The sequence below is a fragment of the Fukomys damarensis genome, unplaced genomic scaffold, assembly GCF_012274545.1.
Source record: "Fukomys damarensis isolate Sample0158 unplaced genomic scaffold, DMR_v1.0_HiC HiC_scaffold_31, whole genome shotgun sequence".
Classification (NCBI taxonomy): Eukaryota; Metazoa; Chordata; class Mammalia; order Rodentia; family Bathyergidae; genus Fukomys; species Fukomys damarensis.
Window position 1 is genome coordinate 620,899 of NW_022900943.1, and position 19,403 is coordinate 640,301.

General features: G+C 37.9%; 1 protein-coding gene across 2 annotated transcripts in view; it reads right to left on the bottom strand.

The window, feature by feature from the left end:
* The window catches only part of Focad (focadhesin), a 268,590-nt gene extending 249,476 nt beyond the window's left edge, over positions 1-19,114 (bottom strand). For both annotated transcript variants that reach the window (XM_033757649.1, XM_033757648.1), the window contains exons 1-3: positions 19,026-19,114; positions 15,996-16,070; positions 13,590-13,744 (exon numbers count right to left, since the gene is read on the bottom strand). In XM_033757649.1, the coding sequence (XP_033613540.1) occupies positions 13,590-13,744; positions 15,996-16,070; positions 19,026-19,082 (287 nt within the window). In that variant the 5' untranslated portion in view covers positions 19,083-19,114. The remainder of the gene's footprint in view (positions 1-13,589; positions 13,745-15,995; positions 16,071-19,025) is intronic.
* Between the last annotated feature and the right edge of the window lie 289 nt (positions 19,115-19,403).

Below are 19,403 nucleotides of genomic sequence, written 5' to 3' on the forward strand. Positions count from 1 at the left end.
ATATATATATACACACACACACACACACACACACATATATAAGTTTTCCTTGCCTAAGATATATTTGTCATAGGACCACAGTTTTAGAGAGGACAGAAACAGACCTGTGATTCTTAAATATGAGTTCCCAACCCTCAGTGAAAGCAGTAGAATGTCAAAGAAAAGCAAAAAAATCACATTTATATTTAATTCCAAGGGGCTCAGAAAATCGCTGAGGCTGATAAATTAACTCCAGTGTTTTACTCTTTAACTTTGATCTCAAAATTTCAAGTGGGTGGACTAATTTTTTTTAACTAAATTAAGTTTACTGGTACATTGCACGTATACATAATGATCACACTCATTCATAGGAAATTTGTACCTAGCGACGATATATCTTGATTATTATTTTTTCCCATTTCCCTACCCTCCTTTCAACCCCTTTTCCCTTATTTACAAAAGCTTTGGATTAATTTGTTTGTTTGTTTGTGGTACCGGGGAGTGATCTTGGGTCCTTGCGCTTGTGAGGCAGGCAGAAGAACCACTGAGCTAAATCCCCTGCCCTGGATTAATTTTTATTTAATCTCCTTTAACCGAATCTTGGGCCAATTAACACTGAAAAATCTCAATATCCTCATCTATATAACCTAAAATCTAATATGCCAACCTTTTATATTATATTGAAGAATAAGAGCATTTTAATAAAGTAACCAGTTATTTTTATAAGCTTATAATAATATCCTTGCAACTATACCAGAAAAATTATGGTTTTTTTTCTTTAAAGATGAGGCTGTGAGGGCCAGGGATTTAACTCAGTGGCACAATGCCTGCTTCATAAGCACAAGATCCTGAGTTTGATCCCTGGTACCAGAAAAAAAAAAAAGAAAAGATGAGTCTATATATGAAAATATTTTCATTGGACTTGTGTTCACACTGAAAAATTTACCAAGTACTAGCTAAGATTTCTGAAATTGTTACTGACATTTCTCAAAGCCAAACATAAAAAAAAAAAAAATCCTATAAATGCTCAGATTTTATAAAACAAAGTCGATTTTTTTAAAACAGAAGACTATCAGACTGACATCATTCTTAATTTGGCATCACTGTGTTTTGAGACAGTATTTTCCAAGGCTGGGCTCGAATTCCTAGGCTCAGACAATTGTCTCATTGCAGTCTCCTTGGTAGCTGGGACCACACATGCACACCACTGCACCCCGCCGGGATCAAAATCCTCACCTGAATCCTACAAACCTGAACAAAACAGTATACAAAGTTATAAGGGAAACATTTATAAATTTCAAAGTAATGTATGAGGACAAAAGAAATACTTCCAGACATCATTCTCTGAAAAATGTTTAAAGAAGTTCTCTAGTTAAAAGATAATACATTAGGAAAGCCAAGTGTAGTAGAGCACACCTATAATCCCAGCACTCAGGAGGCTGAGGCAGAAGGATCAACACAAGTTCAATGCCAGCCCAGGCTCCATAGTGAGTTCAATGCCAGCCTGAGCTATTTTGGAATCCTGAGACCCTGTCTCAGAAAAAGGACAATGCATGTCAGGCTAAAATAAAATCAAAATGGATTAGGGCCGGGGATTTAGCTCAGCGGTTCAGTGGCCTGCCTTGCAATCGCAAAGACCCGAGTTCAATCCCTGGTACCAAAAAAAAAAAAGGATTAAAGACCTAGATGTTAAAAAACAGAAACACTAAAAGATAAAATAGATAAAACTCTTGAAGATAACAAGCAAAGGGCAGGACTTTCTGAACAGAACCCCAGCTGCAAAAGAAATAACATTTTAAAAAATAAACAAATGAGATTATATGAAATTTTCAAACGTCTACACAGCAAAGGAAACAACTAATAGAGTGAAAAAATAACCTATAGAATGAGAAAATAGCCAGAAATGGTGGTAAACACCTGTAATCCCAGCACCAAAGAGGCGGAAGCAGGAGGATCATCCCAAGTTAGACAGCAGCCTGGGCTACACAGTGAGTTCAAGCCAGCGTATACTACAAAGTAAGAACCTGTCTCAAAAAAACAAAACAAAACAAAAAAAAAAAGAATGGAAAAATAATTTATGTCAGGGCCGGGGATTTAGCTCAGGGGTTCAGTGGCCTGCCTTGCAAGCGCAAGGACCCAAGTTCAATCCCCAGTACAAAAAATCAATCAATCAATCAATCAATCAATAATAATAATAATAACTTATGTCAGCAACTCCTCAGATATAGGTCTAATATTTAGAATATATAAAGAAATCAAAACACTTAGACCCCGAAAATAAAGACCCAATTAAAGAATAGGCAAATGAAATGGAGACCTTTATCAGAAGAAGAAATGACCAATAAGTGAATGAATAAAATGTTCAACATCTTTGGACAAAGAGAAATGCAAATTAAAACACTAGGATTCCATCTTACTCCACAAAGAGTGGCTATGATCAAGAACTCAAAAAACTTAGACAAGAGAGAACTAGAAAGCAGGGAGAAGTTCAACACTTCCCCACATCACATATTCTGTGCTTCCAAATATTTTAATGTATGCATTTCATTTATACTACTAGTTTATTTCAGTTCAATGAAAAGAAAATATTGTGCTTTTATGTTTCTTTTCTGTAAGAATCTTTTCAGTTTGTCTTGTACTATGAGTACTTTGAAGATAATGATACACAGTATTACTTATATTATTCTCACGATTTCTTATCAAATCTTGTAGTTTTTTGTCCTAAGATTAAAAGGAAGCCAAAAAAGCAAATGCTCGTGACAGGGGGTGCAGGGTGAAGAACTGTGTAAGCACTATGGCAATCAGTATGGAGATTCCTCAAAAACTACACACAGAAACTCCACTTGACCCAGCTATCCTCCTTTAAGGTATCTTGGTGAAACAGTTGAAGACATCATATTACAGTGATATCTGCATATATGCACGTTTAAAGCAGAAAAACTCATAATAACTAAATCTTGAAGTGACTTATATGTCCATCAAATTGTTTAAAAAGTATGCAAACAGATTTATAAATAGTGAAAAGTGGCCTATCACATGTAAATATCAAAAAGCAAGTTTCAGGGCTGGGGATTTAGCTCAGTGGTGTCACCAGCTGCCTTGAAAGCGCCAAGGTCCCAAGTTCGATCCCTGATACCAAAAAAAAAAAAAAAAAAAAAAAAAAAAAAAAAGCAAGTTTCAGAACAATTTTTAAATGTTTTGAGGGTGCATACATACAAATAATTTTTTACACATTTCAAAATGGGATTCTAATTTCACTGGACTTATGTAGTCCCTAACTCCATGTGGCTGGATCTGACTTCATGTTCTTGAGCTATCACTACAGCCTGAGATAACCAACACCAATACTTAGAAGAACTTCTCACACATTCTAATACCACTGGGGCTTTCCAGTCCTGCCTCTTCCTACTTTTCAGCAGGACCCAATCATAAAGTGAATTTTAAAAAAATACAAGGAAATGAAGATGACAAAAAGAAGTTTTATTTACTTACTGCTTTCACACTTACTTAAGCCCTTACTGCTTTCACAATCTAGAAATCCCATTGTGTGAGTTTTCAGAAAGTATGTAAACTTTTAAAATGAGATATAAAGTTTTAAGTCTATGGGTTTTCCTGTCTCTAAATATCATTTACAAAATGGCTGTCCTCTTAGTTGTGTTTATCATTTTTAAAAAATCAAAAATAAGGCCTACTTAATAAACAATAACAACACAAAAATATGCATAATTTTAACAGCTTAAAAAAAAGCTGGGGTGTAGCTCAGTCACAGAGCATTTGTCTAACATGCACAGGACCCTTGGTTTACGCCATCACCACAAAAAAAGGAAAACAGTATTTATAACTCATCTAAGAAGGGATTCTCTGAATACAAATAGATTAAATTTGATCTCCTGGATAGACAGTATAAGCAAATATTTAAATAAACAAATAACTCTGTCTTTTGTTTCAGAATCATGTTTAGCCACAGGTTAGCACAGAAAGAAAAAGATGTTGTTTAACTTAAGAAAGCAGACTTTTGAGGAATACTTTCACAAACTGAAATTAGCCTTTAGATAAGCAGCCTACATGAGTTTGAGTTTGAGGTGCACAGGTACAAAGAACGGATAATTAACAAATCAAAGTACAGATTTTAATCAGGGCAAGAGAGCTGATTGGATATTATGCCTAACTTATTTGTAGCATAACACATTCAGAGAATATCATTAACAAAAAAAGGCATATCCTGATGCCACCAGCTATTCCCACTTCAGCATGTGAATCATGCTTCATATTCAACACACCCAAAAATGAACTTGTGCTCTCCCCACACACCTGGTCTTCTAATGCTCCCTAGATCCTGGTGGGGAAGTCAAACCCGTACCTTTGAGGTGGCTCTTTCAGGCATTTCCACCTGAAATGCTTCAGCTACAAATCTGCACACTTCACAAGTCTACTTCCTCCAGCTCTAGAAAAAGCATCTATCATCTCTCACACAAACTACAGCAATAGTCGCAGGAAGAAATTAATCTTCCTGTTTCCACCCTGCCTACCCACAAACCAACCTTCTGACTGTCTTCATCTTGCAGCCAGAGTGGTCTTGCTAGAAAAAAACACTTCAATAGATCCCCTCTACATCAAGACAAAGACTCAATCAATTCCTCTAGATCGCCTAGGTCTGCACTGTCTGACCTCACCTCAAGCCCCAACTCAAACTGTTCTCTCCTTACACTGAGCGATCTTTTCAGCCTTCTTTGTAGCCATCCTTCCTCTCACAGCAGGGACTTGGCACATGCTATTTCCATCACCCCGTCCTGTCTGCCTAGATAACTCTTCTGAGAGAGATTTAGAAAGAGTGGATGTTTCCTGTGGTGATATAGAGCAGCTACAACAAACACTTTCTGGACGATACTATATTCTTTCCTCCAATCTTAACAAATTTGTTATACATGAAAATCATTGAATAACAATAGGAGTTCTGAAACTGTACTTCACCGCTCTAAACTACTTCTAAAGAGTGGATCCAAAAAAACAGCCAGTAAAACAGAAGGAAAATAACCAAGTCTCTAAAGAATGTTTTGAAGAGGGTCAAGGATTTAGCTCAGTGGTGCCGCTGCCTGCCTCATAAGTAAGTGCAAGATCCTGAGTTCAATACCCAATACAAAAAAAATATACATTTTTAAGAAAGAGACTGAAATACATCAACTATGCTTAAATTCTTGAGCTCTTTATAATTTTTTATAAAAGAAAATCTACTGGTCACCACTGAAAGGATGCTTAAAAAATAACAACTCATTATTATACGATTTAGTAGATAAAGAATTATGTATATATTTTGCTGTTCCTTTATATATTGTACTTCTAGGAAACCAATTAATAAATATTGGAAAGATTTTGTTAATAGTACATCAAATAATAAGTGAAGAAAATGGTGGCATTAGAATGTCAGCAAATTAATTCATTGTTCTAGTCAATGAACACCAACAACCACTAATATCACCACTTACATCTTCACTGACAGTCAGATACCATGTGTCTCCTAATGGAAAAACACAGTACCACACATACCCCTTGCCCAAAGCTATTGTGAAGATGAAGTTAGAAATTTCAGATAATACTCTGAAGCACAAGGCTCATATCTAATATTCAAAAAAGACTATTTTCCTTCCTTAAGCTCCCTTCTGCAGCAACCAGAGCAGTGGTTATTTCCGTCATTATTTCTATTTGGAAAGAAAATCTGTAATTTTTTTAAAAACTTTCCAAAGGAGGAAGTGGATGGAAGACACAAACGTGTCCTACCATCCCCGTGGAACAATTACATTATCTTTCCTTTCTCCACCCCTTAGAGAAATACAGACCCAGTAACCATCACTTCTGCTTAGGCACAATTACATTTCAAAGCTAGACTTGAACTAGACAACTGTTACCTATTTCCACGGTCAAGGCTGGCCCCCACCTTCAACGTCAGTATAAAGGCTTCCTCTGGAAAAACATCCAGCTCTCCTCGCTATTTGGAGAATAGTCACTCCTACTCAGACAGCTACCTACATATGTTCACACAATGAAGAAACAGCCAGTACAGACTTAAGCTTCTTCTGCCAAAAAGATACATCTAAGTCCCAGCCTGCACTACCCATGAACATTAGTTCATTCAGAACAGGGGTTCTTGACAAATGAGCTCATCCTCAGTGGGTCTTAAGCCCAATTAATTGGTATCCTTATAAGGCAGGGATAGCAAACCTTTTAGAGCTTTCAATGATACAAACAGCCTGCCATAGGTTCATCACCAAAGAGAAAGACCAGCCAGGCATGGTGGTGCACACCTGTAATCCCAGCACTCAGGAGACTGAGGCAGGAGGACCATTGCAAGTTCCAGGCCAGCTTGCACTACAGAGCAAGTGCATGACTAACCTGGACTACACAGCAAGTCCCCTGCCAAGAAAGAAAGAGAGGAGAGAGAGGGCAGGGGAGGGGAGAGAGGAGGAGGAGAGTGGACTGGGAGGGAGGAAGGTAAGAGAGCAGAGCAAGCAGAAAAAAGAGAAAGACCACGTTTATTTGAGACAGAGAGACACAGAGGTGCTATGAGAATTCAGAGGCAGAAAATGGAATTATGCAGCCACCAACCAAGGGATGCCAAAGATCATTAGAAGCCACCAAGAATTTAGAAGAGAGGCAGAGAACAGATTGGTTACAGTCATCTAGCCTCCGGAACTCTAAAAGATACATTTCTGTTGCATTAAACCATCAAGCTATGATCATTTGTTATAGGAGCCCTGGGAAACTGATAGCTCCTGGCAGTGACTGATCCAACTCCAGGTCTTGCCCTTGGCAATCTGCAATCAAGGCCAAGAAACTTTGGTCTCAGTTTGGCTGTCTCTATATAATGAGACAGTAACCCAGAAGCAGGGGCTGCCCTGAGAAGAAGGTAACAGAAAGTCAGACCGCAGCAAGAAAGAATGACACAGCCAGTACCCATGTGCTTTTGAGACCCAGGAGTATTCCTATTCTCACATTATATGGCATAACTGACTGCCTTGTTTTAACCCCTTTGTTAAAATTTTTTTTAAAAAAATGAAAGGAGGAGGAAAGGAAAACAGGAGAGGAATAAGGGAGGGGAGGGAAGGGGGGAGGAGGAAAAACAATTATCTTTTGACACTTAAACTAGTTCCAGTGAATTCCTGTAACTGACAACCCAAAGGACCCTAATATGCTCTGGAATATGCTGCCAAAAGCTCTTCAATAAAGATTAGCTGTAAGATATCCTTCCTTGGAAAAACTAAATTTATTAATAACTCTGAGAGTGAACGAAATGTCAGCACTCACTCACAATCACAGTTGCAAAAGAAAATGCAAAAAGAAACCTCAGTTTTCATTGGGCAGAAAAGCCAAGAACCAGATCCTATTCTGAGAGGGAGTATAAGTTAACAATGATGTACAGAGGGCTGGAATTTAGCTCAGTGGCCCTGCACCTGCCTTGCAAGTGCAAGGTCCTAAATTCAAACCCCCGTACCCCCCTCAAAAGATATACAGAACAAACAGGAAAAAGAAAGGTTTTATTCAGGCTGTACAAATTATACTAATTAAAACCACTCAAGCAAATTGATTTTCACTAGGAAGTCTATGGCATGATGGCTATTGTACACATGAATAACATGTATCAGGTTTCTTTTGTTTGGGGTTTGCTTGATTACAACACTAAATACAACTCGTGTAAGTTTAGTTTCCTTTGGGAAGACTACAAATAATGTTTAATACTTTGCTTTCAAAACATATCAAATAAGGGACAAGGGAGTATTTCTATTTGACTAGGGGTAGAACACAAAAAGGGTTTGGATGAAGAAAATGACATCCCAAAAAGGGGCACAGAGGAGATCTCTGGATAACATGAAACAAACACTCTAAATGTGGCCGAGTCTCTTTTTAACTAGAAAGGGTTTAAGATCTCTGAAAAGGATACTTTGTCAACCTGAAACACAATAGGCTGTAAGCAAATAAGAGACCAATAAACATTAATAATCAAATCATGTTTAAATTCATTATAAAATTAAGAGAAAGCACAGAGAAAAAGATAGGAAGAAAATAAAAAAACAGTTCTAGGGAACTCGTGCTTAAATAAATGACAAAAATAATGCTTGTTTAGGGCTGGAGATTTAGCTCAGTGGAGTGGTGCCTGCCTCACAAGCCCAGTGTCCTCAGTTCAATCCCCAGTACCGAAGGAAAAAAAAAAAGCTTGTTTAAAAACAAAATCTAAGAGATGTTACTGAGCTTTTGCTTAAGAAAGTTCTACATAGTCACTGGTCTTCTAAGTAACAGAAAATAGCCAGATTTCTTCTGAACCATTTTTCCATTATAAAAGTAACATGTTCATGAGCCACTGTTCTTAAATCACCTAGAAACATCTTAACATAAGACTCTTAAAATGAAGATTTTGTGACAAAGCTTTTAGTCAGATCACTAAACAAAAAGAAATAGGGCAGAATGTCCTAGGTGATAAGTAGCTGTAATCACTTTTTTGTTGAAAAGATTCTAGTATTTTAGAGAAAGAAAAGTACTGAAGAAACATAAAAAGAGAACATTTGGAAACAAGGTAATAGGCTTAAAAGAAATAGTTAAAAGACAGCACGGAAAAACAGGCATGGCCTGGTAATTCTGACACTCTCTGGTGAGATTTAAATGAGCAATGATATTAATGTATATATAAACTCTGAAATCATCCCAAATTCATGAGTCTGATATTCCAGCTATAGATTAGAGCATTCTAGCCAGGTATGGTGGTACATGCCTGTAACCCCAGCACTTGGGAAGCTGAGACAGGAGGATTTCCATGAGTTTGAGGCCAGCTTGAGCTACATAGTAAGTTCAAGACCAGCCCGGACTACACAGCAAAACTCTGTCTTGGAAAACTCAAAAAAAAAAACAAGATTAAAGCATGCTATCTTCCCTCACAAAGGCATCCTTCCTTAGTTCTTTTCCTGCTGGATAAAAGGAAGAAGCTAAATAGTACACAAAAGCATCAATAATACAAGATATGAACAGAGTGTCTCCCTGGTTGCTAGCAATTTCCTACATAACAAAGTGATCAAGTTTTCCAAGGAACATGGTCATCAACAAAAAAGAAGTCCCAAAAAAATGAGAAATTTCTTGCTAAATTATGCTGCATTTTCACATACTTTTAAATCATTTGTAGTCATTGGACCCTTATCAATCCATGATCAAAGATTCACTGACCCAACAGCTTTAAAAGGACCCACTATGGGACTGGGGATTTAGCTTAGTGGCACCACGCCTGCCTTGCAAGTACAAGGCCCTGAGTTCAATCCCTGGACCAAAAAAACAAAACAAAATGAAACAACAAAAAAAAGACCCTCTATGGTAATTGTTAATGTCCTATGCAAGATTTCATTAAAAAGTAGTCTTCAGGAACCTTCATATCCCAGTTTTTACATTCCCAAAATACATCAACCACATATCCCTTCCCTGTATGGAAGCACAAAAGGCACACAAGTAAAAATGCCAGCCTAGTTCATAACCTTCATACCAAGCACATTTTTTAAAAAAGGAAGGGTGGGAGGAAGTGAGCTGAAATTACAGGCTGTCATGACACCTCAATATGGAAAACTGAATACCTGGTTCCACAGGAGAGTAAGATCTTATTCACCACCCTGTTACTAAGCAACGATAACAATGGCTGCATGAGCATTCTGGGAGCAGGGACAATCAAGGAAGAAAAAACCTAAAGAAAGAAAAGACAAGAAACTCCTTCTCTGGGAATCTTTATCTTAGGACAAATTCAGTATAAAAACAAAACCAAAAACAATTTAAATTTAAAACAAACAATTTCTCAAAGGACAAGAAAAGTATATACTACAATGATGTATCATTTGCTTTAATTACAGTTTTGGTTAATTTCAAAATTCACATACAACGGGTGATAATAATTTCCTTATTGTATATCCTCTGTGGTCTCCTTTCCTTCACCCACCCCAGGAAAAAAAAAAATTCGTTTCAAATTTCCTTACTGATTAAAAGAATATTTTAGAGCTCTTAAATCCATTTCTCTGTTTACAGAAGCTATAAAAACTAGTTTACAGTTGTTTCATGTTGCCTGGGCTTTGAACCGAGAACACACTAGGACATCAAATTGTTCCTTTGAAGAGAACAGTCTCTCAAGCAGAGCCAGACACTTTCCCAGTCCCTCCCTGGAGTTCAGACAACCAGGGGACTGCACAAGTCAAGTCTTTTTCAGAGTTAGACTATACAACAAAGTAGGCTCTAAACCAATCACAAACTGTGGGCTGGGTTCAGTTAGGAGGGGACTTTCACACATGCTTTCAGGGCATTTTACAGACAGGACCTGTCAAGGGCCCAGGAGAGGGTTACACAGCTGGAAGCTGACTTCACCCACTTCTCTGTTTTTCTTTGAAACTTTCTGCTGAAATGCTGAGAAACCTCCGTGAGCCACCTCCTCTGTCTATCCTGGAGAAGGCTTCTGCTCACAGTTGGCTTTCTCAGTCCCCACTCCATCTCCTTCTAGGTTCCAGAGGAATGTTAGGTTAGCAGATAGGCAAGATGGAAAAATGAAGTTTTAGAGTCATTTTTCTACATCAAAGAAAAGCAATAATGGCTCAGTTCCCAAGATGCCTCTAGATTCCGCTAAACCTCTATTTTAAAAACAGAAATCCACAGACAAGTAGAAATTTAAATAGTGGAAACTGAAAACTCAAAGTGACTCAGCCAACGTCATTTCTGCTTTTAGATCTCAAGGATAGAGATGGTTTTATTTCAAAAGATTCCCTGAGCAGTATCTGGAGGAGGTAGTTGTCTGGGGCTCCTGTTTTTAATTGGCTTGTGTTTCTTGAATTTGATTATCATTTTTGCTTTTATAAAAATACATAAACACTACAAAGTTTAGTCTTTATAACTGTTACAAACCTCAAGGCTCTGCTATTTGAAATAAAGCTAAAATTCTATTTTCCGACAATAATTCCCTCTACTGGCAACAACAAAGCTTGGCACTATGTGACACATTTTATTATCAAACTAATGTAAAAATTAAATTGGAAGCCAGGCACAGTGGTACCTGCTTGTAGTTCCAATAGTGAAGAGTAGAGATTAGAAGACGGCTTAAGCACAGGAATTTAAGGCCAACCTGCCCATTCAGTGAGACTTTATCCCCAAAAAACAAACAAAATGTTAAATTGGATAGCGTCAGGGTCTACTCTCAGTCTCCCTATGGCTAATGGTTAAGACTACATGAACTTTCTCGATAAGAAACTTTATTTAAAAAGTATCCTTCCATTGTTAAAATTCCTATATTTACTTACTGCAAAATTCAAGAAACTTTTCCTATATCTTGGCTGTATTTCTAAAAAATTGAAAACCAGTAATCGCCCTTATACATAAGATTATTCTTTGAAGTACTTGTCTATTCTTGTAAAAGATTACAAACAACAGGGAATCCATAATTATGACTCATATATATGATGGACTATGATACAACGAGAAGAAATTAGGAAGCTATATATTTTATGTAATGAGCTCAACATATATTTTTGAATGAAAAATGCAAAATAAAGGATACTTGTGTAGTACACTACTATTTGTTTTTGAATAGGAATGAATATATATATATATATAAAAATTTTCAGCTATAAATACATAGAATACCTTTAAAAAGACAAGTCCTAGGGCTGGGGATGTAGCTGAGTGGTGCTACAGCCTGCCACCTCACAAGTGCAAGGTCCTGAGTTTGCTTCCCAGTACCAAAAAAAAAATAAAAACACAAGGCCTGGTGATGGTTTTTGTTTGGAGACAGGGTCTTGCTATATAGTTCAGGCTGGCCTTGAACTTACTTTGTAGCCTAGACTGGCTTCAAACTTGTGGCAATCCTTCTGTCTGAGCCTCCTGAGTGTTGGGATTACAGGCATGCACCACCAGACACAGTAACCTAGTAACAGTTTTGCCATGGGCCAGGAATTTAGCTCAGTGGTTCCAGCACTTGCCTTGAAAGCACAATGGACCCAAGTTCAATCCCCGGTACCAAAAAAATAAAATAAGTAATAGTTTTGCCTCTATGGAGAAAACAGAGATGGTGTAGCACAGACTGTGCCTCATATAACTGACATGAATATACTGCCTATAAGGTTACTAACAATTATAAACAGATGGCATTCAATTCACTTTTGGGGGGGTACCAGAGATCAAACTCAGGACCTTTCACTTGCAAGGCAGGCAGCACAACCACTGAGCTAAATCCCTGGCCTGCGATTCACTATTACCAAAGCTAAAACTGTATAGTTTACATCGGTGATGATGCATTTATATTATGTGTGAATAATACCCCACTCCAACATAATTTCTTCAGATGATCCTCTACTCTGATCTAATTATCCTTTAAATACATAGAAGAGCGACACTGGCCTGGTCCGCTTCACTGCTGATACTCTTATATACATAGTACAACTATACAATGTAAGTAGACTCTATGTTTATAGGTTTTAAGGTGAAATTAAACTACTTAAGGGGAATAAATACTGTCACCTGCACCTGACAAATAAGAGATGGGCAGAATGTAGGTGGACTGCTTAAGTAAGGTCAACAATAAGTGAGAGAGATAAAATCTTAACTTTGAAAAGATCTTCATCAAAAATCGGCATGTGCCAGACATGGTGGCACACACCTATAATCCTGGCACTAGGGAAGCTGCGGCAAGAGGACTGCTATGAGAGTCTGAGCCCAGCCTGGGCTGCATAGTGAGTCTAAGACCAGCCTAAACTACATAGTGAGAACCTTCTCAAAAAAAAACAAAACAAACAAACAAAAATCACTTTAATAGGCACACATATGATCCTTCTAAAAGTATCGTGTGTGTGTGTTTGTGTGTGTGTGTGTGTGTGCATGTGTTTAGAAAGAAAGTAAATTTTTAGCTATGATCAAATACTCTTATTTAGAAATATCTGGCTATCTACTAAACATCAAAGAGTATGGCAGATACCAAAATGCAGGTTAAAATATAGTTCAGCTGAGAAGAGGGATGCACTGGGCAGGAAAGCAGGTGTCTGAGGGGACCCAAGGACAGCTAAAGTAAAGTGGCAGGCACTCAATGCAGAGGTGGGAGAGTGACAGTCCCCTGTGTCCAAGCAGAGCACTCAGGGCAGGAAACACAGCTTGAACAGGAGAACAGAGCTGGTGTGAGAACAAACCATGTTACAGGTTTGGACTCATTAACTATAAGCAATATTAAAAGGAAAGCCAAGATTCCAAAAATTTGCAAAGAGATGCTCGGAGGGGACAGAACAGGATTTATGAAGAAAGGCCCAGAAAGGCATCTTCCACAGACTGACAATTATAATGGTTCTCCTTTGCCACTGAAGGCAGAAAAGAAGTTAAGCATTTAGGTCTATGATAGTACAAAACTAGGGAGTAGAAACACTGGGAGAACAAGTTCACCCACAGAGAAAGAAGTGGAAAAGGAGGCTGGGTGAGGGCTGGGGAAACAGGGAGAAGTCCAGAAGCCTTAATGATCTAAAGCAGGCAAAATGAGAGCATGCAGGACCATTCTTTAAGGAAGGGGGATAAACGCTGAATCTTAACAAGGAATTAGTGAATTTGATCAAACATGGAGGAAAGAGTACCTGGTCGATGGAATCAGGTTGAGTATCCCATTGAGAACATAGCTGAACTCTGCGTGATCCTGAGCAACAAGTGCCACCAAAGCCTCGCAGCAGGCTGTTCGAACCACTACATTGTCACTGCAACACTCCTCCCACAGCAAGTCCAAAGCAGGAGTCTGCAATCAGACCAGTGATTAAAGGACATTTCTGATGAGTGGCAAACACACTCAAAACACAGCCATTCATCAGTCTTTTAATCTATTCACAGTGAGACAGCTAGCCCTCCTTACAACAGGATCCCACGGGCACTCTGTTTCTAGAATGAATAAATGAAAGCCAAATTTCCAAGAGGAGATGACTGTGTGCTGATACAGTAACCCTCTCACCTGGTGTTCAGGCTGGCTGTAGGCAGGAGCATAACCCAAGTTCAAGCAACACAGCATTCCACAGGCAGAGGCTTTAACCGAGCAATTTAACCCAACACCAACAATACCTGTCTGTAGCTTAGTCTACAATGAACTCTCAATATTATCTATGCTTCATGCCACAAATGGCAATCATATTTTCAGAAAATGTTCTTGTTCTATCAGCAACCTACTTACCTGATGCACCTCACCACCACCCACCATGCTCTGGCAAATTTGGTCAAGTCTAATGCAGGCAGGGTGCCAGTGATCTGCTCCACAGCAACCAGCAAAAAGCCTAGAAGAACTGTTTTGCCCAAGAAAGACACTGTGACTTTTTCCCCCACATTGTGAATCTGTCTTCTTTGGTAGAAAAACACCAAAAGGGCACTTAGGCAAATTTAAATTTTTATTTTTTAAAAAGTCTACAAAAGCAGGGAAGCTAGCTTTTATAATTTCATCAGGAACTCATGATCCCCCAAAAGGCTTCACTGATAACAACAAACCTATATTTGAATGTACTGTGAGTGAAGTCCATTTAGATTTACACATGGATTTATCTAAAAAAACAAAAATAACTCAAAATTAAGCTATTTTTTCCATCCTCTGGACACAATTTATTAGGGCAATACATAACTGGGGAGAGATGAAGATGCCCAGTTTCCCAAAAGTATGAAAACCAACAAGATATTATTCCCACTTTCCCTCTGTAGCTGGCTCTTTTCTGTCTTAGGCACTGGACATAAAAAGAACAAAACAGATAATGTGTAATCACACTACAGGAAAATATTTATATGTTCTCTTTCTATTCAGCAGTAAATTGTATTCACTTGTATAGACAGTATCAAATGGCTCTAAATGTCACTACTCCATTACTAACCCAGAAAAACTAGACAGACATGCAGGCAGGCAGATAGATGGGCAGACAAACTGTTGCCTGAGGGAATCCTGTGTCCTCATGGAAGTAAGCATTCGTTTATTAATGGAAGAGAAAACATTTAGTTACAAGTATTTGACATTCAATAAATCCCAGCAGTTTAACTAAAACCACTAGATCTTCTCAAAGTATATAATGTGATTATCAGCAGGATTAGGATCAAGGTTCTGAGAAAACCTAATTTATGCAACTACATACAGGTACTACATCAATGCCAATCAGTGAAGCGTGGCCCTACACTCACTTCCACGTGTCAGCAGAATCTAGGAAGAAATACGACCTAGAGCGTCTAATCCAAAAGAATGTGAGAAAAAGAAAATACACTTATTTCTGTTATGGGGGAAAAAAACGGAAAGCTTATTTCCATTGCTCATGTGGCTCAGTACATTGCACCCACAGCACCTCTCCTAAACAGTTTCTAAACCAGCACGTCCAAAGAGAGAATGCTGATGGAGCTGATGTCTCAGTGTCCCAGGCATTACTTCAGCACTGGACATTCGCCCACCCTGTGTGCAGGATGGAAGTTTTCCTCCCCATCTCAATGTCAATGCATGACCCATGTGACTTATAACTTACATTTGGGGCTGACCTGAAGAAGCATGAGAATATAACTACTATGTTCATTTTCTTTGAAAACCAAAAATATTCCTCAAAGGTACTTCCATCAACTTTCTCTAAACCATTCCTTTCCACATATGACTCGTTATTTTTCACTAGTAGTCATAAAAATACTCTCCTTCACTCCTCCCATGTCTCATTCCTGGAGTGTGTTAAATGTTAAAAGAATGTTGTAGGGCTGGAGTTGCAGGTAGAGTGCTTGTCAAGCCTGCATGAGGCCTAGAGTTCCACCCCCAGCAAAAACTAAAAACTGCAAATCAGAAAAGGGGGCGGGGAGAGGGAAAAGAAGAGGGAAAGGAGGGGGGGGTGGATAGAGAAAATAAATGAAAAAAAAAAAAGCAATAAAGTTCTCTGACTACAAAATCATTTCTACGGTGACCCAAACAATGAAAGAAACAAGACAACTGCATCTGTGATCCAGCTGGAGCAATATCCGAATAGAATTCAAGCGGAGAACTAAACACAGACCTGGTTTGTGGATTGGTGGATCTTTTCTGAAAAACTATTTTCCTTTAGGACTGCAGCAATAAGATGACCCACAGCCTGAAAAACAAAATTAATGAGCACATTCTTTCCACATAGTGCATGTGCATCAGTATTACGTAACATGAGTAGGAATAGGTCAAGTAGTCAGTTTAGAATAAATAAATTTCTTATTCATAAGTGGCACTCTGCAGAAGGTGCTGAATTAGGCACTCCACTTATGTAACTTTTAATCTTCAGTACATCTCTTCAGATAAGCATTATTAACCCACATTATCAGTAAGCAAACTATAGCTCTTCGACGTTAAGAAAATTGCTAGGTTTTCAGTTCAAATTGCTATCACTTAGTATTAGAAGATGATTTGAGACTGCTTAATCTAGTAAACCATGAAACAAAAGAGAAAACGCAGGTGTTAATATCATCTTCCTAACAAAACGAAATATATCACATTTCAATACGCCTTTAATAAAGATGGAGAAAAAAGTTCATCCCCATTTTAGGGCTGTGAGCTGATCCAATAGATCTCTTCTCCAGTAGTGCCATTCTCCCTTCATTAGACCCTATCATTTTAATTTACTGTCATTTTCTGAGATGTTAGCCCTTCTATAAGCTCGCAATATCCTAAGCCTCTAAATTTTCCTATACTTCCCATACTAAATCAAAGAGCCCAAAACTCTTACAGGAGTATTGATTACATATACTATTACCACCTCTGCTTCATACTCATAAGTCTGCAGCACAACCCTGCTCTGTGTCTGAGAGCCAACAGGGTGGTAAATAAATTACTCTGTGCATAGTTGGGGAAAACATCAATGCATCAACTGTCCATGCTGCATTGGTGGTCATGTGTGATAGAGATGAAAATAACTGTCAGTCTTGCAGTCTTCAGAGAAGCTCAAATAAAAACCCAGCGCACAAGCTGGGTGTGGCGACACACACTGTAATCTGAGCACTCGGGAGGCTGAGGCAGGAGGATCGCCATGAGTTCGAGGAGGCCAGCCTGGGCTACATAGTGAGTTCAAGTCCAGCCTGGGCTACATAGTGAGATCCTGTCTCAAAAAAAAATAAAAAGCAAAACAAAAAGAAGCAGTGCCCACTCTTTCTGAGTGTGTGCACACGTGCAATGGACCTTGGAAATGATTTAAGACATCAATGCTTGAAGCTCTCAGTTTTATAAAACAAGTCACTCACTTACATAAACACTAACTTGAGTTCAACTTACTCTCTTATCTTCTAACAAAAGGATAAGTAAAAGAACTGAGGACCAGTGAATAGTTTTGAGTTCTTGCCTTTCAAAATATATCATATTTCACTGATATTTTATATTTCATTGATATCACTTTATTGATATCTGACATACAATTTTTTTTATCATTTGAAATTCTAATGTCATAAAGGAAAGAGCTGTTTTAGAGACATTAGGAAAGCATGACCAAGTTCTTCAGTGTGCAGGTAGGACCAACTGTACTTCAATTATTGTCATCAATTACTACATGCAATTCAACTACAGAGGCTAAAATGTAAAAAAAAAAAAAGGTGTGTGAATCAATGAACTACGAAGGCCGGAGATTTAGCTCAGTGGTTCAGCCACCTGCCTTGCAAGTGCAAGGACCTCATTTCGATCCCAGGTATCAAAAAAAAAAAATCAATGAACTATAAACTATAGTGGTAAAACTAAGCAGTGATTACAAAAGAACATTAAACAGTACATGATTCACAGAGAACAGGGGGCAATCACAAAAGACTAATAAAACAAATATAAAAACAGGAGAAACCCCCCGAAAAGCTATGCTTCATATATACAAAAAAGACTAAATGAAAATGAATTTAATGTTATCCCTCTACTTCCCATGAGGTTCACTGTCTATTTAATTTTCAATTAATCTTCAAATAAATTAGAGATATTAGTCTGAATTGATCTGAAAATACAAAACAAGGATAAATCAGCCTACACTGCTACTTAAATTTTCTATAACAGAATTTAAAGACATTCTCCATCTAACAGAACATACACACTCTTCATTTAGTTAAAGTAATACATATAGTTAGTCTTGATTGTCTATGATATGCCAAAGAGGGACTGCAGGCACGGAAGAGTAAAAACTGTGGAGTGACCTCTAAGCCTTCCTCTTGTTCTTCACAGTAGGACCTGTGCTGCAGAGAGGAGGCCACAAGTCCACCCCAGCCAGGCAAAAGGGAATCTTGCATAAGGAGTGTCCTATTCCTCATGGAAAGGTTCCCCCACTGCCCAGCTAAGTCCATTCCAACAGCAGGCATCTTCTGAAGCAAACTGTTCCAAGTATCCAAAATGCTGTTCACTGTTTAGTCTTTACCTGGCCTCTGCCGGCTTTTTAGCTCTACTCTCGCAGGAAAAGTTAATAAAGCATCATGACACCTTGATTAACCAGAACACAGCTAACTAGACAATGGCCAATCAGAAAAGCTTCTCTCTCTCTCTCTCTCTCTCTCTCTCTCTCCTTTTTGCAGTACTGCAAAGCAAATTTAGCGCCTTGTGCTTGCGAGGCAAGCGCATTGCCACTGAGCTACGTCCCAGAAAACCCTACTTATCTTATTGAAATTCTCTCTAAAACAACTGCCAAAATTTCCTATTTCATAGATCAAATTCTTTAATCTAGGATACTTTGATTATTAAATATCATTATTATAAAAATCTATTATTCTTGAATTGTACAACAATAAAATATATCTCTTTAAATACTAATCACTCATATTCTGTGGATGTATAACCATCTACCTCTATTCCTAATAATTAATTATAGGGAAAAAAAACATTCAGGAGCCTGCTAATTATTCAAGGTTTTAGTATCGCTACAAGTATGATAATAAACAGAACTTAGATTGGTCAATTTCAAGTATTTGCCTTCCTACTTCAAATATATTTTTTCAAATTAACTATTATGAAAATTGTTTAGCAAAATACACCTCTATAGAAGCATGCAGAAGAATAAAAATTCATTTGTTGCCATGAAGTATAAATAAATAAATGAAATTACCTGTGACTGGATAAGACAATTTGGAAAATCAAACCTTTTCTTGATATCATCTGACATTTTTGCTTCTCTTACATGTAGGTATGCAGCTTCTGTAACCAAAACAAAAGAATAATGTTAGTGCTACATCTAGTTTGAATTGGGAGTTCAAACCGATTATTCCTCAAATAATATGAATGTAATTTGTCCCAAAGATTACAATGGAAATAAGGGATAGGGGTCTGTGGCATAATCCTTGGCATAATTTTCACTGTTAACCACTTCAGAATTCAAATGTCATGCAATCAACTAAAAAATATCCAACAGTTTTTGGTTTTTCCCATGAGTCAATCCTGAAACAGTTTAATTCACACCAGATTATTTTTAAAGATATCCAAAAAT